At 44.2% G+C, this 26915-nt stretch overlaps 1 protein-coding gene across 1 annotated transcript in view; it reads right to left on the reverse strand.

Moving 5' to 3' along the window:
* The window catches only part of ADAMTS2 (ADAM metallopeptidase with thrombospondin type 1 motif 2), a 188521-nt gene extending 171140 nt beyond the window's left edge, over window positions 1–17381 (reverse strand). The window contains exons 1-2 of the mRNA XM_075715199.1: window positions 17294–17381; window positions 16009–16370 (exon numbers count right to left, since the gene is read on the reverse strand). Of these exons, the coding sequence (XP_075571314.1) occupies window positions 16009–16370; window positions 17294–17381 (450 nt within the window). The remainder of the gene's footprint in view (window positions 1–16008; window positions 16371–17293) is intronic.
* Between the last annotated feature and the right edge of the window lie 9534 nt (window positions 17382–26915).

Below are 26915 nucleotides of genomic sequence, written 5' to 3' on the forward strand. Positions count from 1 at the left end.
GCTCTTTGGCCAGACAACACTCAAAGCTGACCAAACTATGAAGACAGTCAATGCCCGACTGAAGAAGGCTCTGGTCAGTGGAGCAGTCACTATTATATGTAACACAGGTGAATTTCCATAACCACTTTAATCAAATAAGCCAGAGAGAACACCAGCTATTTTTATCATACAGAAAGAAGAGGCTTTCTGCTCTTGTAGTCACTGCAGAAATTAATGAACCACAACGCAAGCAAAATGATACTATGTAAACAGGGATATTAAACCTTCTTCTGATACTTTTGACCCATTTTGGCAATACCAACCAAGCCACACAAAGCCACTGCCTCATTTCTTACACAGCAGCATGCTTTAATTGACTGGCACATCAAACATCAAAGCTTTTTGCAAAGTTTGACCACAGAAATCACATTCAGAAATCACATCCCACCAGTGCTGACTCAGCAGCAGAGCCACAGAATACTTTTTTAAATTCCCAAAAGCCCAAACAAAAGAACCAAACCTGTGCTGTTGGTTTGGACAGCTTTTTTTTTATTTCACACTAGTCCAGCCTGGCAGCACAGCAGGCTGGGAGACAACTTTCATGGAAAACGGCTTTGGCAGAATGTTAATAGAGAAGGAAGAAAATTCAGGGTGAGGATGAGAGGTGCTTCAGTCCCTTCCTGTGGAATCAATCACAGCAGCTCTGGAGGGGGCTGTCCTGCAGCACACGGGACGCGCTGGTGACGTGCGCACGTGGCTCCAGCTCTCTGCTCCCATCTGCCCAGTGCCTCTGGGCAGCCCTGACTCACCTTATACCATCACGTGTACTGGTTTGTGAGATGCAACAAGCTCAGTTTGCTCTCGAATGGAGTCGGTGTTCCAGCCCTGCCCTGCAGACTAGCAACTGAGGATAAATGGGGACGTCACTTCTTGCTTCATTCGCCCTTCTGGAGGTACTTGTTAAAGGAGAATATTCACTGAACAAGGATTTTGTTGTGAATAACCAAGAAATACAGTGTTTTCTGCTCATTCCTGCTGCATGGGCTACTCATAAGCTATTCTCATCTCCTCGGCACTCCGGTGCCAGGGCTCAGCCTCTTGCGCTGCTCACACTGATCAGACATTTCTAACTGCTCTTTCTTTCGGCCTTTTTTCTGACCCATCCTTTCCTCTCCCCCAAATCACACACAGAGACAGTCATCCCACTGCTCTGAACACTACACTCCTCCGCAGGAACCACACTGCATTTTTCTCCAGTGAAGGAAATCTTTCCAGCTCGTGAAAAGAAGAGCGGTACTGCGCACCAGCCCAGCAGCAGCCTGTGGGGAGGTAGACTTTCAAACAATCTCTGTAGCTTTGGAATTCAAACCCGTTAACTGTGGTGGAGCGCATTAACCACCTCTTGGCAGCAATTTCAAAGATGGCCATTTGCTCCACATTCCTCGGCAAAGGAGCGATGCTGACAAGGTCCCTGGCTCTGTGAAGGCGAGGAGTGAGAACCTACAGGCTCGACTATCACCTGGAACCAGCTTCAGGGAGGACGTCATCACAAGGAGAAAGCTGCCTCCACACAGACTAGAAAACACAAGTATTAGGGCTAATCTAGCCGGTTCACCGTGCTGCCCTCTAGCACTGCCTAGTGCTTTCATGTTTCAAGAAGCACCAAAAATTATAAATAATATATTGGATTACCTGTGCAGCACTCTTCACAGAGTAAGTCTATTCCCAGAATCAACTGTATGGTTCTCTGTAGCTGTCCTCTGACGCTGTGGCCAATGCAGCAGATAAAGTAGTCCAGGAAGAAAAAAAAAATCTCTTTATTAGAGAGTAAGCCAGGTTCTCAGTGATATTCGAGCTGTAATCAATACCTGAAGGGTTTGGAGCAAAGGTAGCTGTCTGCCCACTTTTGTCTCTCTGCTTTGCCCCCACTGCCACTACTTTACAAGGCTGGGATACCCAGACAGGGCCAACTTGCATGGGTGCTATAGAACCTGATGGAGACCAGCTACTGAATAGCAACAGGACCCTCTGTATCAAACTTCAGGCAACCCGCCCTCCTCCTATGGCCAATGCCAGTGCTGATGGATATTCTTCTGATCGGTATGACAGAACGCCCCCAGCAATATTCACTAGGTGGTTCACCAAAAGATGAAGTTTAACAGAACTTTGTTAAAAGGCTGGACAAAAGGCTGGCAAGGTAGCACAGAGCCAAATGGGCAGCTTTATGAGAAGCTGCTCAATGTGTGTCTCTGTTCACTGTGTTCTGCTCCCTCATGACACTGCAGCATCACAGAGAAGCTCTAAGGTCACTTTTACTAATGAGAAATAGTCGAAAGTGCAACTCCACTGAAGCACCTCAATGCAATTTCAAAACTTCTCTGAGTTTCCAGATTGGTCAAATGTTCCAGCACTTTCTAATCCATGTTCAGCTGCCTTCTTTTGAGTCCTAACAACTTCTCCATAAAGCAGCCTACAAAAGATCAGAACTTCCTCAGAGGAGACAGGGCTCAGTCGATCTTCATCGTTCTTTCAAAGGATACTTTAAAGCACCTCATGATTTGTCACCAGTAGCATATAGGTCACTAAGCAGCCTCTGTATATGCAGTTGTGCCTGTGACTCTGTCTTTTTTAGTTTAGGATGTGATGTCCTAACAACAAAATAAAATTTAAACTTAAGGATTTAGTAGACTCCTTGCAAATGTCACCATTGTATTAAGTCAAAGCAATGGACTCAGTGGCGCAGAAGAGATATATAGAGGATTAAATTTGACCTGATAGGTCTCGGACATCAGTGAAAAGTGGTCTTAATATAAACAAATATAAAATGAAAAGAGAAAAAACGAACAGTTTCCCACAGTGGGATAGCTAGAACATACTGTAGGACTTGCAAGCAGCGATTCAATATTACAAAATTATAACCTTGGGTTAAAGACTGCATGGAGTTCATTCTGGTAGTGCACTACAAAAATATTACCTAGGCACAAACATTTCTTAAATCCACAAGTCAAAGCAAACACCTCTTTCAATCACCCCAAAGGAACACAAAATTGCCAGAAGCAGCTAAACCCTTCAAAGACCTAAGTATATCCATCAGGGATGATTTTCACATTACTAAGATCGTATTTGTTCCATAGTTTTGCCAGTGGTGTCATGATTTCTACAGGCTTGCATGGTAACATGAAAATGTCACAAGAATTACGTCAGAATGGTAATTCAGAGATAGGAAGCCATGAGGTCTTCAGTGAGCCCACGCTTTTGCGTGAGAACAAACAGTGCTCACAGCTGTGTCTTTAACCCATCTGCCCTTTTGTGACCAAGGACTCTGAGAACCTTCAAAGATGCCAGGATCCCTGGTCTCCTCTTCCAATGCATTTCGCTATTTCCAAATATGTTAAAAAATCCTGAATATATTACTTAACAAAATCTCATGTTAATAGTGCATACGCATTCACAGATCTTGTGTGTCCTGCTGCCTCCCAAGAACAAGTGCATTTCTTTGCAAACCACGGTAGCCTGCAATCCAGACTGTTGGAAGAAGGCACGTCACCAGAAGAGTATGAAAACATCTAATTACATAAGGCCAGGTCTTCAGCTAATGCAAAGTGACAGAGCTCCCAGAAATCCATGGAGACATGATGATGCAGATTAGCAGAGGTTTGGCTCGTTATAATTGAATAGACCCAACTTCTAATTTTCCCATCTAGTGACAGATTGTTGGAGTTGTGACCACCAGAATCTCAGAGGGCAATGGGGAGTTGAAAGCAGATTGCATCAGAGAAAGTAAACTCCAGTTTGGCTGAAAGCATATTTACAATCCAGGAGTTTCAATTAGCTGTTGCTGAATTATCACAAAAGTCTGTTGAGCAGATGTGCAATTAGAGTTTTGCTCATGTTGCTCCCTCTCATGACTTGGGTTTTTTTGGTTGGGGGGGTCGGATTTGGCATTTTTGGTTTATATTGCAAGGGATGCTAGTTTTATTGAGGTCAGAGCTAATAATCTCAGATAGGTAGAGAAAGCTCTTCCCACCATCACACCTCCAGCAGTGCAAAAGCAGAGAGGCAACCTCAGTAAGCAGGAAAGTCTTTCTCCTTTCTGGCCCCATCTTCACAGGGAGAAAGAGACAGAAGAGCTGTCAGAATGAGCCTGCAAATTCAAGGCAGCTGGGATTGCCTCATCCTCCTGGCATGGACAAGAGGAGGGTTTCTCCTGATCCCTCCCCCTCACTTAATGCATCACCTCTTCTGTGGTGGGGATGTGGTGTGAGGCAGAAGGGGAAGAAGGTTTAGCAGAGCTATTTCAGTTTTAGAAGCATGCAGTTCTGTCCTGTTCCATCCAGCATACGGGATATAAACAGCAATGGAAAAGCTGCGCTTGAGCCTCTTGTACTCACCTCCCTCGCCACCACCACCGCACCAGGGGACAGAGAACAAGGTGAAAGACAAGGTTATGATGTGGAATAGTCCATGGCCTGCTTTTTGTCCCAAATTCTTTGCTAATCAGCCTGCCCATACAAAGCCAAATGAAGCCAGTGAAACTAAACATGCTCACTTCAACAGCTTTGGAACAAACCCAAAGATCAGCCACTTGCCATGGGACTTCCCAGGCCCTTATGCAAAACGATGCTGGGCCATGACATACAAATTGACATAGATCTATTTTTTCTGTGTGATTCTCTGTTTAGATAACTGCAAGATTTTACTATATTTTCATAGGTTTAGCATTTTTGTTCTATTTTATAAGATGCGTATGATTATTGTTGGCCTTAATTTAACTGCAGTGAACTAAAAACTTTATTTTCATAGTAAATTCATTACCCTTTCCTACCGAGGAGTTTATATGAATTCTGTGAAAACATCTTGTAAACTGTCTTGTCTCTTTTTGCTTGTCTATTACTTATCCAGATTGAGCTTCATATTCCTCTTTCACAGTGGTAAATCATCCTTTGATTAATCACATTTTTACACTTACTGCTTATGTCAGCCTTAATGTGCCATAACTTTGCAAACAAACGTAGTACTGACAGACACCTCTAGCATTTATTTGGGGATTAAATATTTTGGTTTACTGATGAATGGTGGATCTCCCCTTTTCACAATGAAACCTAAAACTACTAGGAAATTCTGATATCAAGCTTTGCTATAAATGTGAAATCAATCCAAATTCATCCCTAAAACTTCTTCATCCCTAAGCTCTTTATTGGAATTTGAACTGAGGGGGTGTAAAGTTTGTGCTTCTGGGTTTGGGGTTTTTTTTGCTCCCTATAGGTATAAGATTGTGACCTTAGGTAGGTTCACACTGTTCTACAGAGAGGTGTTTCGAAAAGTTTCAAAGCCATATTTTTATCTAGCTATTACTTACTTTGTTTATGAAAATTTTTAGACATTTTCAGCCTTGCAAGCTTCAAAGCCTGCCAGCTTCCAATATAACTCCTGTCACGTGAGAGAGTTTTGGCGCGTGAAAGACTCTTGGCCCAGCTCAGCTGTCTTCATCATCAGGTAGTGATTATTTCTCAAATACTGTTTTTTAAATACATTCTGGTTTGCAGAATGCTTTCCAAACAACATCTCTCGCATTCCTTCCACAGCTCCTCTGCTTGGGGGAAGAAATAAGCCTAGCAATTTTAACACTCTAAAGAATCAAGAAGTATATTCTTCTGCATCTGAGTTGGATGAACATGATTTACCCAAAAGCCATGATTTACAGCAAATAAAACCACTATTAAAACAGTAACCACAGCCTGTGCTGCCACCTATCCTTAGTTAATCTCCGCATTTTCTGCAGGCTCTTTTTCCACTTCCGAACTACAGGTTGTGTCCTGCAAACAGGTCTCCCCTTCAGCTGATGTACAAGGACACAGGCCCTTGTACCAGCCTTGGGAGCCACATACTTGACAATGGAAGAACATGCAAGATGCATCTGCTTAGATGCATCCAGGTATTGGATGTTAGTTCCATCTTCTGTATGTGGGGGAAATATCAGCAAAATTAGCAAGTCTTTGGAGTAAAATCTGTGCTTTCTCCTCGTCCCTTCTAAATTCTATCATTTTACTGTATTTGTATTAAAATTAAATGGTTTGTTACTATATTTAGCTCTTGAAATATTTTTACTCCCAAGAAAATAAGTCTTTTCTTTCCTGTTGGACCTTCTGTATTATTTTCCCTTTCTCCATCCTATACTGAGTACAATATCCATTATATCATGCCAAAAAGCACATGTTCAGAAGCACAACTTGAAAAAGAAACTCCTCCTACAGGCCAAATTGTGCAAGAGTAGCACTGAATCTGCAGTCCCTGCCCTTCTGGGTGCGTAGTGTGAAGGTGCCTTTGGATGAGTTTGCCTAAGGTGGCTAATACGTGCCCGCCAGACATGCTGGAAGCTGCTGCTGCAGCCCAGCAGCCCCCAGGGCACAGGGAAGAGGCAGGCAGGAAAGAGGGGGGCTACCCAGCGACAGGGGGAAGCAGGCACAACAGCAGGCTGAGAGATCTACACTCGGGGCTCCTGTAGAAACATGCTGTAGCGGGTACAAAATTCAGTCACTCCTGCCACTTCATGGACTGCTTCTTCTAAGTACTGCAAGCGATGGGGTAAAACAAAAGAGGACAAGAAGAGCTGCTGGCCATGCAGTTTCTTCTCCTCCACACGTCAACTTCATCATTCTTACAGCAGTAGTAAATCCAACAACACATTAAAAAAGGCTTAAAGACTGGGGGCCTAAAACCTGCCGTCCTAAAACCTCAGAAAGATATTTTGCTTTTATGTCTTTTAAAGACCAGTTTAAATGTTGACCAGGTAGTTCCTTCTAGTTTTCTTGCTTCAAAAATCTTGTAGAAATAGTTCACCTTCATCAAAGGACAAGAAGAGCAGCTACCTATAGTCAATACACCTAGTGAAGAGAAACAACTTAAATGCATTAAATTAGCTTTACCTAGTTACAGATAGAAGGAGTTCTTCTTATCCACAAAGATACCAACAATGTTCACTGACTCTTTCTCATTACAGGATTAGTAGGTTTCATGCTTAATTTCAGTAGAAAATGGATTGTAATCTGTCCCCTGAGGTCTACTGGGCTAGAGGTTAAATGCTGGGAAAAAGTGGTCCGACCATGTAATGAAATTCAAACGCAGAGGTGACAACTACAGGAAAAGTTAAAGGAAATGACAGTAGGAAGGAAGGTGAAGTAGCTTTATTTATAGTTCACCACATCAAAAGAAAAATGGTAATATTGTACTTTGCAGGTGTAAGAGTCGGAAAGTACCATGGATCTGGGCAACTTCAACCTCCGCATTCTCCATGGAGAGATGCACAAGTGAAGAATTAAGCGTATTTATTTATTTTGAAGATAAAAGTCATGAGTACAGCAATAAAGAGGCAAAACATTAAATTTTATATAAACCAATACAAAGGGAATAAGAAAGAACATAACCTGAAGGGAACGCTGATAAACTATAACATGCTTAGGATACCAAGACCAAAGAGTAACAGCAAGTTATACAAATGGGACTTCAATTTTAGCAAGGCAAAGTTTTGGAAAACAAACACATTAGTAGATAGTGTCCTACAAGGGACACGAAGCAAAGAAATTAAAAAAGGCAAGTATATAAATTAGGGGTCAGGGCAGGTTCTCTCTGTGGCACCAGAGAGGCTAAAATGATACCGAAGCTACCACATTCAGCGACTGAATCTCCCCGACCTGAGGGGCAGCCAGCCCACGTAACACATGCCAGTGGGCAAACTCTCTCAGAAGTACACGCACAACAGGAGAGATCCCTGTCTCTTGCTTTGTTTTTACCATTCAGCAACTTGCTCCCCTCCGACTGCTTCTCCCACCCTCCCTTCCACCATCAGAATGATTCTTCTCCCCACAGCAGCAAACTCCACGCCTTTCTCTGATCCCGTAACACTCCCCTCCAATGGAGGTGGAATTTTATTGCAAAGTACAAAAAAAAAAATCAAGCAGAGCTACAAAGTGGAAAGCCATCATCCGCAGAGCAGAACAATTTGTTTGTCCAAAGCTGCAGTTCCAACTTCTGATGCTCAAAGGCACAAGTCAGGCTCCCTTAAATAGACCCATTTCAAAATCATGAGAATAAGGATGTGGTTTTACAATACAGCTTGAGTCTATCTGCTACTGAAGGAGCAATCTCACTTTTCTCCTAGAGCCCAGCTGAGGGCGTTTCCACATTCATCCCTTTGCCTCTACAAATGTCCCCCTCACCCCAGAGAGAACCAGTTCAAGCAGCTAAACTGGCAGGCAGCAATGCACGGGTTTGGCCACCCACCCACTGGGTTAACGTATGGCGGATAAAGACGAGCAGGGTGCCGGAGCAGGGGAGGAATGGGAACACAGCACAGGGAGCAGCGAGGGGAACAGGATCACCCCTCTCACTAGCAATGAGGTGTTAAGAGAGTCTCAGCTGTACTGTAAAATGACACCTTCAAAACAACATACTTGGAATGATTTTCACTGGCCTGGTGATTTTTGACACTTCAAGAAACACAACTTATGTTTCTCTGTCTTTTTCTTGACGGAAACTCTTACTTAAAAACACTTGCTTTAAACAGAAAACAGTTACTTAGAAGAAAACGTTAAAAAATTGATGCTGAGATTCACACTTATGACTCCAGGACCTCCAGATTTGAGGAAAGTACCAGACATTTTGAGACCTGGGAATAACTCAGATGATCTATAGCAGAGCCTGTGATTTAGATATGAGGAAGCAATGTGCTCTTCAGCACTTGAAGAGAACACTCTTCTTTTCAATGTTACAGTTTAATAGAACGGTGCTGAAAATAGCGTGTGAAATGTGGGCCTTTCATTTTGCAGACTATTAAAACTGGGAACCCGCTGTGTCAAGACTCTGCAAATAAAGATGAATTTAAAACACACACAGATAAAGAGGCTAAAGAAACCAGATGTGATGTGTTAAAGAACTTACTGAAACTTTGGAAGAAGGAAAGCAATAAAGGGAGAAGGTGATTTGAAAAAGAGGGTGTGCACATCAGAGCTATTCAAAGGAAGCAAATGCAAGGCTGTGCAACTCCCTACAAGAGACTGAAGACCTGCTCCCTCAATCTCTGCTTTAATCAGACCCAGTATGAGAAATGTCCTAGTGTGCAATTAAGTAATGGCCTGACCTGCTTACAAAACAACAGTCACCATTAATAAAAAGTGCTCAGAAGTAGGCTGAATAAAATACCAGTGTGATCTGTGGAGAAAAGGTCCTGCCCCACGCAACAGCTGGAATCCTGGTTGAGCCAAAAAAATATTTTCCAGCCTTCTGTAGCAAAAGGTAAACATGTAGTTAACTCAAAATGTGGGAATGTCTTGCCATTCGCCGGAGTCCGTACTGTTAAATTCTCAGAGAATACTGGAACACCTTGCCGCACCATGAGGAAGCACTGAGCTGGTAGCTAAGTAAGCTAATAGCATTTTTCAAGGGACACACCTTTGGAAGCTGAAAAGGGACAGACTTCTCAAAATAGATGTTCTGCTTACCCCAGAAAGTAATTATGACCTTATCAAAATTAGTTACTATATTTGGATCTTTCAAGATGGAAAGTAGAAGGAGCCATTAGGATCATTTTCTTGGATGTACATGGTTTAATATTCTGGTTGGAAAATTAGTTCTTGTGTGGTCGAAGAGAATAGTACAGCTGAGATACTACCACAATGAGGACAATGCAACACAAGGTCAAACAGGACATAAGGAAATACCTATCTTTTATCCAAAGGCCTACAACATACCACAAAGATACCGGTTTTGATTGCCTGAGGATAATCTGTCCAGATGGTGTCCACCTGTATGATGTAGGAAACGACTTACTGTGCTCTCAGATAAAACATAGGTGAGATGATCCATGCACAGAATATGGAAAGAAAAAAAATAGTACTTACTGATGACAGAGTCTCTTTTAAGGACAGCAAAATGAGGATAAGTTACTCCAGTTAGAGGCTGAATCATAGTGTTCACACTCTCTGTGTTTCAGACTGTAACATTTAAAAGGGAAAGTCTCTGCAATTTACACAGCAGAAGGGGCTGTCCAACTAGGCCAGTGTTGGCCAGGGACATGAACAGTAGAAACCCAGAGAATGGGTTATGAAGCAAAGTCTCTGTCCTGTGAAAATATATGGATGTGCTGGAGTGTTAGGCATCAAAATAGCTCCATTGCTTTCTGTCAGGCAATGCAGGTCTTTTATATCATGTGTGTGGATGTGGATGCATAGTCAGGCTCTGATTGTGCTAAAATTTACATACACGCTTGGCTTAACCATGTAGAGACCCCAGCTGAATTCAAAAGACCATGTGGGTTAACGGAGATCCCACTCTAATCATCTGCAGAGGAAGGGCTGCTGTTTTCTTAAAGAGAATGGCTTTTACATTTTGTCCTATACTGTCACAGGTATTACTTGTATTTCTCCTGCCGCTGTATTATAGTTCTACTTGTCCAAAAAGAAAAAAGCCCACAGTGGCTTTTGCCATTACACAAAAAAACAGATGGCAACTTTGGTTTGATTTTGTTTTAATTTAAAGAGAAAATGCTCCCAAATGAAGAGCTTATATATGCCAAATTTTAATCCACTAAAAATGGATGCAACCTGATCATAATGTAAATGCTAAGAACTTAGAATACCAAAAAGAATTACTGGAATTATTGGTAGCAGGCATCTGTTTTAACTGTCAGGCACTCAACCTGACCAGACTTTGAAGACAATATTGTGCTACCTTGAGTTCTGCTTTTTTGCTACATCACAACCCAGTGTAATCCAAAAAACAGATAAAACAGAAACTAACTAAATTGTAAACCCATATGAAAGCAGGAGATGGATGTCTAAAAGGAAAAAATAACACAGTTATATAAGCATGTTTATCTTCTGCTGTATTCATTGTGAGCAGATCCTTCACCCTCTTATCCAGGTAAATTACATGCTCCACCTAAGGTGAGTTGGATTCAACTTCAGCTCTATGGCCAGTTCCAAGAAAGCATCTCTGTCAGGAAGGTATTTAAGAATATAACCTTAAAACTCACTGACTTCAAAGAGCTCGAGCTCATGCTCAAAGTGAAGCAGGATTATACTAAACAAGGATAGATTTCAGAAGGTGTTTAAATGTCTTCAGGAATGCAGGGAACGTGGTAGAAGGGAATAAGGGAATATTCCTCCACAAAGGCAAAAGGTGGGCATTTCACACGGGTAGTTGGAATTGTTCTCAGGAAACACCATTGACTGAACCTGGAACCTGGGTTCCTACATTTGCAATTTACATGATGTGCCTAAAATTAGATTATATGAATACTTCCCTGTAAAATAAAGACTGCAGAAAATAAAAACATTCCATTATCTGATTTTAAAACAGTGAGGAAAATACTAATAATACAAATAATAGATAACAAAGTCTTGCGACAATTGACAGACATGCACTTACATGAACAGTAGTCAAAGCACGAGTCAATTCCTGAAGATTCGTGACTGGCTAGTAAAGGGAACGTATCACCACAAACCCACCCAGGTCAGCCCAGTACTACAGTTACTATTGGTATTGGGCACAACTCTAAAAAGCATTGCTGGCTTCCCGAGCATTTCTAGAAGAAACAGCATCTGGGCAAGCAGCCAGCCGAAAGGCTTCTCAAATCGTTTGCGAGGGTTATTACAGCATACAGTAAAGACTGCAATGTTGTAGAGCAAACCCTGCCTATTTCATCACATAAGAAGAAACACTTATGTCCATTATACTAGTAAGGTGACTCTGGCTTGGTACCCCAAAACACATAATGCTTGCAGTTCCACAAGAAAACATACAACCATAAATGTCCTCAATATCTTACTTTCTATATGTCCACTTCTACTAACTTCCCATTTCAATGACAATATAGTGAAATTTTTGGACAGCTGATATTTTAACTTTTAAAAAAGGAAGAGGATTCTACTAACGAAACAGAGCTAAGACATCATGCTGTGTTATTGAAACGGATGTTCCTCTCTTTGCTTCAGTGGGTGCTAGATGATACTGATTATTCAACATGAAGCTGTGATCAGTCTTTTAGGAGCCTGTCAGTAAGTTTGACTCTGCACTGCAGCCTAATTTAATCATGTGCTCATTATCCATACCAGATGTGGTGTTGATACTGCGTTTCTCCTGTATCCGCCTGTGTTTAAGCACACGTTTGAGCCCCCACACTAGAAATGTTATAAGGAGCCTGAGAGAGAGTTTATGTCTCTGAAGTTCCACAACCAAACGCTGCCATCCTGTCAACCTGAAGATGACATTTTTGGCACATCTACCTCAAGCACTGCAGAAGTATTTATCAAAATAAGAAATCCAGATGCATAAAGAGTTCTTTTACAACGGCAGGTTCACCTACTGGGGTGAAGAAAGGGAGTTCCCATAGTTCTGGAAGGATTGCCATAATCCTAACTCTTTATTGTTTTATGGCGTTTTTACAGCCTCCAAGCACTTCTCCCTCACAACTAACCCTTGGAGAGGACAGCCAGCTCCCTCATCCTCCAACTGCGTCCACAAGTAAGGATCTGGCCAAGGACCAAGAACGTACTCAAAGTTTAATATCTTCCACACAGTCTGCAGGCCACTGACAGCTGACCATGTTGGTTCTGCCCAGTCGGTGGAAAATTAGTTTGAATGCTATCATGCAAACCAAGATGATACCACGTTGTCCAGAGTGTTTTTATCTTAAGTGGAAAAGCTTTCACAAAACTTCTTTTTTATATGGTAAAAATCACATCCATAATTCAGAGATTAACTTTCCAGTTATTTGTAAAGACCCATTTCAGCTCTGAAAACACACCTAGATTGCATACTTCAGAAGTTCTCTTCATCTGTCTCTGATTTGATTTTTAGGTCAAGAAAACTAATTTTGTCACTGGCTTCTGTTACAGAAAACTGGGAGGACCCAAACTAACTGTGTATCTCCTCATTCAGGGCAGCAGATAATTCTGTATATGCATTCACTGTACCTTTTCATTTTTTAGAATTATTGCAGATTAAAAACCTTCATCATTTATAGTACAGTTCAAAAATCTGTTTGCAGAGCTACTATTTTCATGTAAATGCCTTCCAACAACTTCTCATTTTGGCAATACCAACACCACCAGACAGACTCTTCTCAGACAAGAATTGGAAAATAAGACACAGTTGGCAGTAAAGTGCAAACCAAAGGGGATGTTCAGAGGAAATAACATCAGAAGTTGGCAAGGTGGCAGATGCATTCACTGACTTGAACCAGATTCAGTCAACAAAAGTTTGCAATGTAAAGATCAAACTATGAAACTTCAATTCAAATATTATTTCAGCCCTAATGTCTGGATGCAAAAGCTGGAAGCCCACCAGAACCATAGGCAGATGTCAAACCACCTTCAAAAGCAAGCACTTCAAGAAAATACTAGGAATTAAATGAAGCAAGTTTGTAACAAACAACTCTAACACTTGTCAGTTGACGACTCGGTTGTCAGAGAGCTCCACCATCCCTGTCTCCAGAGTAATCTAGAAAAGGAGGTGGAAATACTTGGGGTATGTTAGGAATGTTGGCCATGACGTATATTATTAGGCAACTGAAAGAAAATCCATGATACTACGGAATTTCTCCACTGAAGTAAACTAAGTGTGAAGAAAAAAACGGACATAGAAAACCAGTTGAGAATAGCCTTGTCCATGTCTTCATTCACATCTGAAGTACCAATAAACCTGAGAATAACATACAGCCCCCTGGTCTCTAGGAACGTCCTGCTAGCAATACACTGCTCGAGAGACTCTTCAACGCTCCTTGCAAACACAAGAAATAAAAAGGTACACCGAGAGACAGTTAAGTGCAGTATTAACTTCAGTGGGTTAGTCGCTCGTTATTGCTGCCCATGGACCAGTGGCTTTTGGGGAACCACCAGTATCATTTCTTGGCGTTTGTGTCATTCTATTGATATGTTTTAAACTCTCCCCCCACAAGAAAGAAAGAAACTGAGATGGAGGGAATGGGTAGAGATGGAACATAGTACCCAAGGGATTGGAGTCCAATTTGTTGTTCCACAACAGATTTACTGCACAATCTCAGGAAAATCATTATGGCCAGATGCTTAAAGGTATTGAGGTAATGCTTCCTGCAGGAAGGCTTCAGTGACTTGGGCAAAAACAAACGCGGTCTCTGCCCTGTGACATCGACAACGTAGATAGGCGCTGGAGGAAACAGTAGTCACTTCCAAATGCATTAGCAGACTCACAGAAGTTGTAGTGCCACACGAGAACCAGCGTGACATCCAGATCAGAATATGGCAGCTCCCACGCTAGACCAACTCTCCTGCTTCTTCTAATGAAGACAAGAATGCTGGAAAGAGGCAGGCACACAGGCTGTGGATACAGGTTGAAAACTAAAATGCTTTCGGTAGCTTTCTGGGTTCTAGCTACTTATGAGCGCCACTGAATTGAGGCCTGCCTTCATTCCTTTGCATTTGAGAAGTTACTTACAAATGCGAAAAGAGCAGCATTTTATAAACACTTTGTCATTTACACATGCAACATGAGGCCTTGGACCTTTAGAGACCTTAGAGTCTTACCCGTATTTCAGCTTTAACTCCTGTTATATTTTATCATAACTCTCTTCTCCACATGTAAGCAGTCCACACTGGTTAACACTGGGAGGAAGAAGGACCAAGCTCCCCCACTGCCCTTAGAGTCAACACCTGTGCTGCTGAGAAGAGCCAGCACAAGGCAAGCAGCAGCCATCAGCAGGATCTTCCTCCACCTTTCAGCACAGATGAACAAGGAAGGAGACCTTTGGCTCCGCCCCAGTTCTGCAATGCCCAAAGCAGGTAAATTTTGCCTTACACAAAATGATCTGCGCCAGGTATGGGGAGAGCAAAGTACTGCTGTCTCCCCACCAGACACAGGCCTCCAGGCTCATATTCTGCCGTCTCAGTTGCTCTTCTTGCTCAGTCCTGGTGTTCCTCTTGCCCTCAGACAGCTGCCCACATCAAACAATTGCAACATTAAAACCTGCTTCTCAAAACAGGATTGCACATGGCTAGGAGAAACCACAGGAAAGGAAAGAGTAAGGGGAAAAGTATTTATTTCCCTTCCATTCTCAGATAGCCAACATACTATCTCCATACATGTTATCTTCTTGGCACAGCAAATGAACAAGTTTCTATGATTAAATAAACAGAAATACAACTGACTCATACTGGCTTTTTATGCAGAGAACAGCATGCATTAAAATTAAGTAATCTCAAAATTATGAATTCTAAAGGATATAGCAAGAAAATATTGGCTGGATAAACTGTTCATTATTAAAAATATAGCCCTTTTCTCACTAAGCAAATTGCCGTGCAGTAATTACTGTTCAAATGACAGTACGACAGTTTAGGATGTCAGGGACAAACAGCTACAGTTTGACTGCTGAACGTGCACTCCGGAACAGAAAGCTGCAGCAAGTTTTAAAACACACAGCCTTGCAAAATGTGTGAGAGGGAGCTGTTTTGCTTGTAAAACTCAAACTCTTTTGCGACTTTCCATCAATCACTTGATTAGGCAATGAAACTCACTGAGTGAAAGATCCACGAAAACAGACTCTGAATAAATTAAAATTTTGAAGGGCAAAAGCGTATTTTACCTATTAAATTTGTTTCCAGGGCAGTCCTGCCCATTATTGGGCATTAACTCTTCTAAAATTTCCCTTTGCAGCCTGGAAGTGAAAAGTGGAAGAGGATGCTGAGCACGTGCCATTTCATCCTCTGTTTCAAAGAGTCAGACACCTGAAGTAACTTTACCACAAATCAACAAAAATCCTGGCTTCAGCTGCTCTGTTCCAGAGTAGCTACCACAGAGCATGTGCTCAAACTTCTAGTGCCACTGTCTGTAAAGAAGCGCCTGGTGCAGCGCAGCTATTCCCACACAAGGGAACAGTAGTTAATTTGCATTCACAGTTACCATATGAGGTGTGAGTTTCTGACAGTCCACACATTTTATATTTAAAGACTGTAGGAAATTAATGTAATTATCTTTGATATAATAACAAAAGTAACTTACCAGCCCGTCGCAATTGCTGATAGCGACTGAAGCATTTGGCAAATCGGTGATATCCCCAACATAGAGGCAATTCCCATAGAGAGGTTCAACGTGAGTCTCATCAGAGTCCTCCTGCCATTCAACTGTTGCTCCAGGGGCCACGAGCCTGGAGTTTGGCCGCAACCTGAAGTGAAACTCTCTTCCAAAAACAGTGACATTGTAAAATATTTGCTCATTTGCTGCTTCGCGTTGCAAGTCTTCCGCAGCTCTCCTGAAGCGTGCTTTTGGCGGTCCGGACACCAAGTGGGATAGGAACCTGCCCTCTGAATCGGTGCTGGTGGGGATGACAAGGCTGTACTCCTCTATATTCCTCAGAATTGGATCTTTAGAGGGAGAAAGCAAGAGAGGAGAGAGATACTAGAACTAAACATATCCTGATGCCGCGGGATTTTTATTCCATTATTCATTAGCACAGCAGACACTTACATAAGGCGGGCGGACGCTGCCCTTTGCACGGGCGCTTCATTCACCGGCACGAAGCGTGCAGAGTTCGGTCAAACTTGCCTTTTGCTCCCCAAAACGCCAGACGGCAGCGTGAGCCTCCCCACCCAGCAGCGACCCCGCGCTCCTGCCCACCCAGCCGGGACCCCGCCACCCCTGCCCGCCCCGTCGGTGCCCGGCTCGCCTCAGGAACTTCGGGGCGAGCCCGGTGGCCAGCGATGGTGGGAGGGCGCTGCTCCACTCCGGGGCTGCTCGGAGGGGCGGGGTAGGGGCTCGCTGTGCAGGTGTCGAGCCCGCAAGGGAAAGGCACGGCCCTCCAGGTGCCCCCGCCGCGGCGGGGATGAGTCGACGGGTGATGGGGACGCCACGGGCAGCGGTGGCAGCGGGAGCCCCGGGAGTTTCGGACGGCGGCGATGGCCGGGGCAGGAGGAGGAGGAGGCAGACGGGCTGCCATGTGCTCCATCCCGCACGGGGAACCCCAGGCGCCGAGCCCTGCCCGCCGGGGCTCGCCCCCTCCCCGAGGCAGGCAGCGGGCGGCTGCGGGCACCGGCGCCGCGCTGTCACTGCCGGCGGGGCTCCCGCGTCCCTTCCCCGCCGGGGGCGCGGCAGCCGCCGTCCCCGTCCCCGCCTGCCGCTCGCAGGAAACAACTGGAAACCCGGCAAAAGTAGCCGCAGAAGAAGTTCAAGGGGAGCGCCAAGCCGCGGGGCGGCGAGCCGCCGCTTCGGACGGGCGGGCTGCGAGGCACCGGCGGCGGGGCAGAGCGGGCGGCCCCCGGGCGGCCGCGGCCTCTCGGCGGGGACCTACCTGTGTCGCCGGGGCGGCGCAGGGCGCCGGCGGGCAGGGCGAGCGCCCAGCAGAGCAGGACGCAGGCGATGCCCGCGGGAGGGTCCATCGCGGCGGCCCCGGCCCGAGGCGGGGGGTGGCCGGCGCCCGGGCTGCCCGCAGCCGGCCGAGCGCCGCGCCGCCCCGCAGCCGGCCCGGGCCAGGCGGCGGCCCCCGCTCCGCGCCTCTCCGCGCCGCTCCGCGCCGCTCAGCGCTGCCCCGCGCCCCGCCGCCCGCGCATTCGCCCAGCCGCAGCCGCAGCGGCAGTGGCGGCCGCGCTCCCGGCTCGCAGCGAAGCAGAGACACCAGGAGGCGGCGGGGGTATAATACTGGAAACACAGGGCGTGCAGGAGTGAAGTCAGGCTGATTGACAGAGGCGCTGCCACAGAGGCGGCCGGGCCGAGGGGAGCGGGGACTGCCCGCCCTGCCGCCCCGCCGGGCAGCCCCGCGCCCCGCGCCGCCCCCGGGGGCCGCCCGCCCCGCCGCCGGGCTTCCCCGGCCGGGACCCCCCCCGCCCCGGCCCCGCCGCCGCCGCCGGGCCCCGGGAGCGGGCTGGGAGCTGGCGGCGGGCGCGCTGCGGCGAGCAGGAACGGCCCCGGCGCCGGGCTCGGGGCGCCCCGGGGAGCGGGAACGGCCCCGGCGCCGGGCTCGGAGCGCCCCGGGGAGCGGGAACGGCCCCGGCGCCGGGCTCGGGGCGCCCCGGGGAGCGGGAACGGCCCCGGCGCCGGGCTCGGGGCGCCCCGGGGAGCGGGAACGGCCCCGGCGCCGGGCTCGGAGCGCCCCGGGGAGCGGGAACGGCCCCGGCGCCGGGCTCGGGGCGCCCCGGGGAGCCGGGGCAGGCCCGCGGAGCGCACACGGCAGCGGGCGGGCAGGGAGAGCGGGGCCGCAGCAGGCAAACTTCAGGCACCTCGGCGTGAGTTTTGGTAGAGGCTTGGGTTCCCGCTGAAAGCAAGGACCCAGATGGAAAAAGTGCCACCAACGGAGGCAAACCGTGACCGGAGACCTTCCCCTGATCCCGCACGTTACTCTGAGCAGCCATTTCACCGGCAGAAACTGTGCGGACTATTTGCTAATAAGACCGAAATCACTTGCTGCTAAAGCCATCTTATATTAAATATCTGCAAATGGAGAGATAGACCCTGGAAGCATTCAGGAATACTATAAATACGATAGAGATGAAGATTTTTTTTTTAAAATAATTAAATAATCGAGAGTGGCCTTTATGGAAAAAAACAAGTTAGATTTGTTTCCATATGGCCAGGATAAATGCCATACCGCTTATTCCTTTCAGATAATGTATATATTTACTCAGCCGTTAAACTACCGGGATCATTTGCTGTTTCCACCACTTTACTCTTTTGACCTTGCAGAATCCTAACAGCCCTTCTTGTGCTCTCGCTGTCCTCAACGCGTCCACGGCCCGACCTGCGGCAGGCTGGCTCGCACCGTGTCTGCATGTCTTACACCCCTCTGGAAATCTGCATGCAATGGCTTCCTGCAGGAAGCTGGTCCTCTGCCAAGGAATTTTCCTGGGTATCCTTAACTATTCTTGCTCCTGTATGACTATGGGTCCAATTACTACCTTCCACCCCTATGTTATGGACCCAAGTGAAGGGTACAGGAGAAACGTGAACAGCTAGCTAGTTCTGCTGAATGCCAGTGACTAGGTTTTACAGACCCCAGGCCAGTACATGATTTTCTGCTGGCTTGGTTTGTTCTGGTTTGGTTTTCCCATTTTTTAGGTTAAGGATAAAAAGGGAAAGATTATTCTGAATAATGGAGTAGATCAATTTGTACATTACATTCAAACATCCCTTTACTTTTCAAATGACCTCTGCTGGGGATTGCTGTCTGCACCGGGCTTCTCCCAGTTCTTCCTTTGGTTTGTTTTTCTGTTGGCTCATTTTTTGTTTTGTTTGTGAGTCCATATTGAGCAGCTTCTCTTACTTAAAATCTCATACACTTTCATCAGTACACAGCTGGTAAAGTTCCAACTTCATTTTTATTTGACTTGTATTTTAAGCTGATGATGTGGCTTTTTTATGTTCCATCCATCCCATCCTGCTCAAATTGAAATAACTTCTGCTCATAAACTTGAAAGGGAGATGGGTGGGCCCTATATTTGAAATCAAAGTTCTTATTTGTATATGATGCATCCAGAAAAAAATAAGGAGACAGACTATATTATAGAAATACAAAACAACCTAGCCAATAGTTCTACTAATTAAGATGGATTTTTATTCTTGAAAAAAATTGGAGGTTAGAAATATGCTTTAATATGGATAACAGCTGTACTGCAGAGTAATGATATAAACAAAAAGAATCAGTAACTGCCTTCACGTAGAAGTTTATTTCTATGCAGAAACCGAGTTCTATGTGCACGTGTTATTATCTTATCACATGGGGCCAAGACCCAAAAGCTCTATGGGCTCCAGGGGTTGGTGGAGCTGTTTTACAACCTTCTTTAAAATTTTCTCTTAAACAAAACCAAACTGAGAACAAGTGTCAAACAATGGAGCCAGATCTGCAGTTGGTAAAAACCGTGCTTCCACTGAACTCTCTGGTATAAACCCTGATCCCCCACTGAAGTGAGTGAGAGTTTTGCCATTGACTTCAACAGATGTTCTGCAATAGATTCACAATGACAATTCAGACCAACTGAGGATGTGCCACATCTCCAGCAATGGGCCTATTGTCCTGCCAGAGAAAAAATGGATCCATGTTCGACCCTGAGGAGGCGGTCCAAAGTGTGCCAACCACCGCAGAGCCTGCATGAGTGAAATTCAAGAAGAGATGTTCTTACATCCCTGCTCTTACACCACTATAGCAGAGAAATTCAGGGGAATGCCCTCCTCAAAACTAGTTCTTCCCCATTTCCTAAACTATTTGCCCAGCATTCTTGACACGGGCAGCCAAGGTCACTGCCTGGGTTTCCATGGCAGGACCTTGCCATGGCTGTCTCAGGCAGGATGCTTCAAAGTTTTTTTAGAATGAACTAGAAAAACGCCACGTGAAATGTGTGTACTGCTGCATTACTCATAGTCCACCAACCTCTAAATTAATTGGTGTGAATGAAGTCGCATCCTGTTTATGTGAAGGGAATGAAGGGAGGAGGGCTAGATACTGCAACTGTGCTCCGATAGTTTGATCTGAGGGTATGCCTATGCTGCTGCCAAACATGACTACAATCACACAGATGTTTGCCTTTGCTGGAGACAGGCGTACAGAAAGGACAAAATGGTGCTCTGCGTCCTGAACGAACACCCAGTCTGAAGGAAAGGTGTTCTAGCAGCGTATGCTGAAACACCCAAAGTAGCTTTAAACAAACTAGCTGAGCTACAAACAGCTTTGTAACTGAACCAATATGGAGTTCAGCACAGACTGCGTATTTACCTGGATTTACAGATCTTCTTGACCACACCAAGTTTGTGCTATCGGTTCCTGTTCTAGCTAGGGTACATACGTATAAACTGCAGTCAGACCTTCCCTGTGGAGATGTTCTCTCAACATTTCATTTTGCTTAGTCAAATGAAAAGATCCTAAGCTTAAATCACCAGCTACTGCTAGGAAAGTGTTCAAAACATGTAACTGCACATTGCAATGAGAAACCTTGTATCTGAAATTTCTAAGATCTCTTGCTGTTTTCAAGGGAAAATCAATCTCTTCCCTATGTTAGTCGGGCTGTGAGGGGAGATGCTGGACTGCAGCACTGTGCCTTCTCCAAACGGCACGCCATCGCCTACAGTCTGCTTACAGCCCGTGATCCAAGGCGGTCCAAGCTCTTATGCGAGAGGCTCCCCGGAAAGGAGAGTTCTCATTTCTGACCTCCTTCTGCAAAAGGACTGTACGCTGCCTGCTTTATGTTTCTTATGCAGATCACTGTCTTTGCTCTCACCCTGAACTGGTATGAGTACTTTGTGGCTATGCAACATTATAAAGCTTAATAAAACAGAAGAAAAATTAAAACAGCGTGCCAGTTCAGTTCTTCCACACTTGACATTTCCAGGCTCTGCCTTGTTTGAAGCCTTTTGCCATTACATGGCAGCATTATATACTACCTAGAAAAAATGCGTGTATTTAATGCTGATTTTGAAGCAGTGTATGCTAAAGAGCAGTAACTAAAACTGGAACGGTCCTACCTTTTCCCACCTTTACCTGAGCACAGTAACGAAACAATCCATCACACAAAAACCAGACCAATGTAACAATTAATAAACTACCAAAACATCAGGCTCTTTTTAATAATTTCACTTCCACTCTTTTTTTAAGAAAGAAAGTGCCAAAGAAATATTCTAAGAAAAATAAAGTGACAAGAAACTAAATTAAAGCAGTAATACCCAGGCTAGTCACTTTGATTCCTGGAGTAAGAAATGAGGTAATAATTACAAAAAATATGTACATCCTTAATTGGTAACTAATAAAATCCAGCCTACAACAGGAGAGCTACCCGCTGACTGTATAAAAGGGCGGCATCTCCTCTGCCTGCTCATTCTGAGATTTCTGAGAACCAACTCCTCGGCCCTTACCAGACACGCTCAGACAGCCCAGGCGGGTCCTCAGAAGACTTGGGTGATTCTGCTGAGACGGGAGCAGCACAGGACATGCCCCAGAACTTCAGGGACTTAAGGAACTTTATTGACAAAAACTTCAGCAGTTAGGTGGTAGTTTTGAAGCCCGTCACTGTTGGACTACAGGACTTAGCTCTCACTTTATCTGCCTAAGATTCAAGTGTACAGTCTTCCAAGACAGAATGGAGCAGCAAGCATTCTTCCCAACCTCGTGCCGTGTGTCAGTGCTACCCGTGTAGGATACCTGCAGCCTGGGGTAGTAAAAGAGTCAGGCTGCCTGCAAATGGCACAGGCCAAGAGCTTCATCTGCCAGACGCTGGCCACATAAGGACCAGCTGTGGACGCCTTCTTGGGTCGATGCTTATTGATAGCATAGGTTCAGATTCCTTCTGCACATGGCCCAAAGCTCCTACCTGACCGCAGGCTTGCCGCTGAACTGTACGCACACGCGAGTTTGCGCTCAGGGAGGGAAAGAACAGAACTAGGGGGATGGATCCAAGTTTCCTTCACCTTCTTCTGTATTTGGTTCAGCCACTTTGTCCTGATTTTGTGGCCCACAGTAAATGTTCCATCTTAATTCCCCTTTACATTTTCTCTGTCAGCAAAACACATAAAATTTCGTTGTTACCACTTCTTTCACTAACCATCTGTATTTAACTGCTAGTGTAATTGTCTTTTGATAAATAGTACAATCCCTCCCCTACGTTTTCACCTTGATTCTTTTTGTGCAGATTTATTGCCTCGCTATTAATATTCCAGCCATGTGATTTATCCCAGCATGTTCCCGGAATACTTGCCTTCCCTATATAAATATTTGAATGATCTTAATTTCAACTAATTAGTACTGGGACATTTGATTTCCCTCTTGAAGAATTCTCATTTGTTACTAACCAGTTCCTTTCCAGTTTATGAGATATCTATTTTGAGGGGAGAAATAGAGTCACTGAACGAAACGAACACTTTTTCAATACTGTTCTACCCTTCTTCAAATTGTGCATGTCAATCTGGTTCCAGAATAACTCTTCTAGGTCTGAAATCTCAGAAACATCAAATGCACAGGCAGTGACAATAGAGCATTCCTATCCTGCCTATCAACACGCTTCAGTCCTTAAGAGAAAGACAGGCCTTATTTAACATCTTATTACGCCGCAGATTTGGGCGAGTCACCAAGCTCCGATTTGTGCAAGATCTGGGAGACAGAACAAAAGTTAGATGGCTCGAAGATCTCTCACCCTCTGGGGCATGAGTTTCCCTGTCAGCTTTACCTATAAAGGAAGCTTAGGGCAACTAGGCCCCAATCAAGGGTTTGGGTTTTTTTTCCCCAGTACAAATCTAGCAATACATAATTTTCCCTGAAAAACATTTAGCAAATTTGGCCAAAATATTTTGGCTTTGTGCACCGTGGCTTTTTAAAAAGAGAAAAATCAACATCTTCCAGAAGAAACATTTCTGAGGAAAAACGTGTCTAGTCAACACACTAATTTATTGTTGAGAAACAATTTTGATGGAGCAGTTTCAACCAGCCATACTTACAAATTGTTCTGCTAGAAAGAAATCGTCTCAGAAGCATTTCAGCCATGTAGATTTCTTCACTCTCCAGAAAAACCACACTACTCATTTTCACTGATTCACCCACTGCTGACAACATTAATTGGTTGTTCAGTCCAGGCATTGTTTTAGCGAGTAAGGATTCACATAAAGAGTATATATTAAGAAACAAAGCAAAAATATTCTTTACAACTACTGGAAAATGCCTCTGAAACATTCATTTATAAATCTAATTGAGTACAGACAAAAAGCAGGATTTTCCCCAAAATAGAAGAGTTAAGAAACATGAGAAGTTTTTAAAATTAAGCCTTATCAAGATCTTCAGATTCAATTCTCGCTTCAAAAAAAACAAATTCTACTTACAGTTGCCTGTTTCACAGCTGCAGCCCTGGTAATAGGACATTAGTATTTTATATCTTCACTAAAAACAAATACCCATTTAAAATAGACTGGGAGATTTTCCAGCCTCAGAATCATTATTTGTATTTGTATTGAAGTAATGCCTAGAAGGCCCAGTGGAGACTGAGGTCTATTGAGTTAGTAAGACAGTGAAGAAAGTGACCTGCCTAAGTACAAAGTTCAATGCAGCAGTTCAGTGAAACAAGGAGAAAAATAAGGACTTCCATCCCAAAATCCTGACAGGTGGTATCATCTTTCAAAAAGTCATCCCTGCAATCCTTATCTATTACTTGTAGACACACTTTTCAAATAGTATTTATTCTTTACATTTACAAACAATTTATCTGAATATTTATTTCCTTTAACAACAGAAATCTTAAGTTATTTCCCCTCTCCCTTTCTCACCACCTACACTACCACCCCGAGAGATGCCATGCATTTGCAACTTAGCTGTTTTTTTTTTCCCCCTTAATCATGCTTTCTGGGAGCCATAAAGCTGAAAGGGAGAAAACCATAAATAATTGCATCTTCAGAGAAGAGTTTAAGCTTTAAGTAGTGGCAGGAATACTGAGTTCATAAGCTAGCACCACGCCGATCAGAAAAGTCCTTACAAATTAGGTTAAGGAAAATTTACTACTATCCAGGATCCTATATTTTAAGAGGTTTTTCATCAGTCATAGAAATTATATAATTTCTGTAGCTGTCATTAAAGTATATAAGTAACACAGAAGGAAAAGCACAGCGGATTACTGGGATCCTGTCCAATATGGAGTATCTGCAGCCTCGAGACAAACAAGCTCAGAAGGTTCACGGAATTTGACTTGGTGAGAGCTGCCAACTCAGGGGGGAAGGTCACAAACACAGTGCCCGAAAGATAAAGGAAAACACTTCTCAGGCAGTCAGGAGATGCAAAACTTTTGGGAATGTGTGTTTTCCACCTTACAAAAGGAGATTTTTGTTGAACCTGTGAATTGTACATTTTCATTAGCTCCAGTCTCCAAACCTGCCAAATTAAGCAACATTGGCCATGGAAGCTCTACCTAATCCTTCACTCATTCGGATGAAGGAATGAGGGCAGGGATTCTTTAGGAATAGTTGAAAGCAAGCCTCTTGCATCATCTGTCACTAAGAAAAACTTAAGACACGGACTAGGACTAGAATAATTCCTATTCACCTTTGTAGCACAGAAATTGAACCCCACCTCTGCGTTCTTTTTAACCCCAGAACAGAACTTACTTGAGTGTGAGCTGGCACTCTTAAGAGTGCACTATAAATTGTGGCACACTAGCATCAAAGGAAAATAGCATGGAAAATCCCGAGTAAGCCCAGGGCTATTATTGAAACACACGCAGTAAAGCAACCGAATGTTTCTGGCTGTTCTTCAGCTTATTCTTCAAATGACACGTTAGGGTCTAGTCTGTAATATGAATAGCTCTAACTTGGGTAGGAACACTGTATGTTTGCCTTATAAACTAATAAAACCTGGGTTATCCAAAAAATTGTTGCAGCTTAAGGAAGTCCAGTTTAGTGGAAATAATAAAGCAAGTTCACAGAAATGGAAATTTAAGGAAACACATTCAGAAAGCATAAGAAACAATTTTCACCTGAAAATTCAAAGCTGCAGAAAGCTGGCTTGGTGCAGCAAATGCAAATCACACGTTAGGCATTTCAGTGCCCCAAGGGTACAAAGGGAAAATCTGGATGTTTCTAATTATCTTCTTCATTTCACAAATGTAATAAAATCACTTTCAAGCAGATACCTAATGTTTAGCAAATTTATAGCTGGCTTTTGCTCCACTTTCAACCAATGGCTGACAAGTAGACTGCAGCGCTCAGTCCATGACCTGAAAGCTTGTTAGCAGCCTTCCTTGTTCTTTGGTTCTTTGTATTGATTTCAGAGTATCACAGGGAGTATCTTATGATTGTTCCTGTCCTTTATAGACATATAAATCAAGAGTAAATTCACTGAACTCAGAGCTGTGACCCTCATGTGAAATGGATGTTAATACAATCAGAATCACCTACTGGCAACGCGTCTTTGAATTATTTCAGCCTGCTGTGCTTATAGTGTCCCAGCCTCTAACATGTAGTTTTTGACAATTATTTAAAGTGCATTTCATAGTCAGACAGCAAAGAAACCCTAAACACAGAAGCAGGTGAAAAACATAAAGTATGTCTACTAAATGTGATACCCTACGGTTTTATTTCCTCAGCCGTCGTGTGGTAATTTGCGGGTTTGGGGGCTGCTTGAGTTTCAAAATAGTTAACCAACTGCAGTGTAGTATTTTATCGATCTGTTTTCATGCTCACAGTAATGATGTGATACTACATAAGGGATACTGTATCAATGATCAAAGTGCATATGCTTTGCATTCCCTGACAACCTTTTCCACCTATAATAACTTCTGGGCTCTGTCTTCTTTAGGCAGTGCTATACATGAATTACTGAACTTCAAAAGCGGTCCATGTATCTTGTCTATGTCAAAGATGAATTCTTTAAAAGCAGGAACAACTCTTTAATTTCTGATCTGTCTGTGTTCACGAGTGCGAGGCCTGTTCATTTCTCCAAAGCACTTCTGAAAACAGCACAGCAGACCTGCTGGACTCCCTGCAGCTTTCTCCAGCTAGAAGGCATGTTTTGGTTGAGTGGACAGAGCCATCAGCCACCAGAAATAGCTGTGCCTTTCACTTTGCGTATTTGCCTCTAGCATTCCTGTTTGCAAATGTTGAAGATTGTTGCACGCAGTCCTGCTAGGGCAGTGCCTGAGTACAAAGATGATCAAACTCTTCCAATGAAACAGTCGGTAAAATGACATCTGCATCTTAATTACAATTGATGCAATTCTTGATAGAACATGTCTACTTAATGGTTTACAGTTTAATAGAACTATAAAATATATCCATCATCATTAGATGGCATATCACAAAAGGATTTAAACAGGACTAAGTTACAAATACTCTCTCTACACAGAGCTTTGGGCAAGTTCTGTAGAGACTGAGAACACAACTTCCATTAAATAGAGCACAGAATAACACACCTCCTGCCTAAACATGGTCGGTCTCTCATTGCTGGTCAGACTGAAGACACC

This window comes from Pelecanus crispus, chromosome 8 (assembly GCF_030463565.1).
Source record: "Pelecanus crispus isolate bPelCri1 chromosome 8, bPelCri1.pri, whole genome shotgun sequence".
Classification (NCBI taxonomy): domain Eukaryota; kingdom Metazoa; phylum Chordata; class Aves; order Pelecaniformes; family Pelecanidae; genus Pelecanus; species Pelecanus crispus.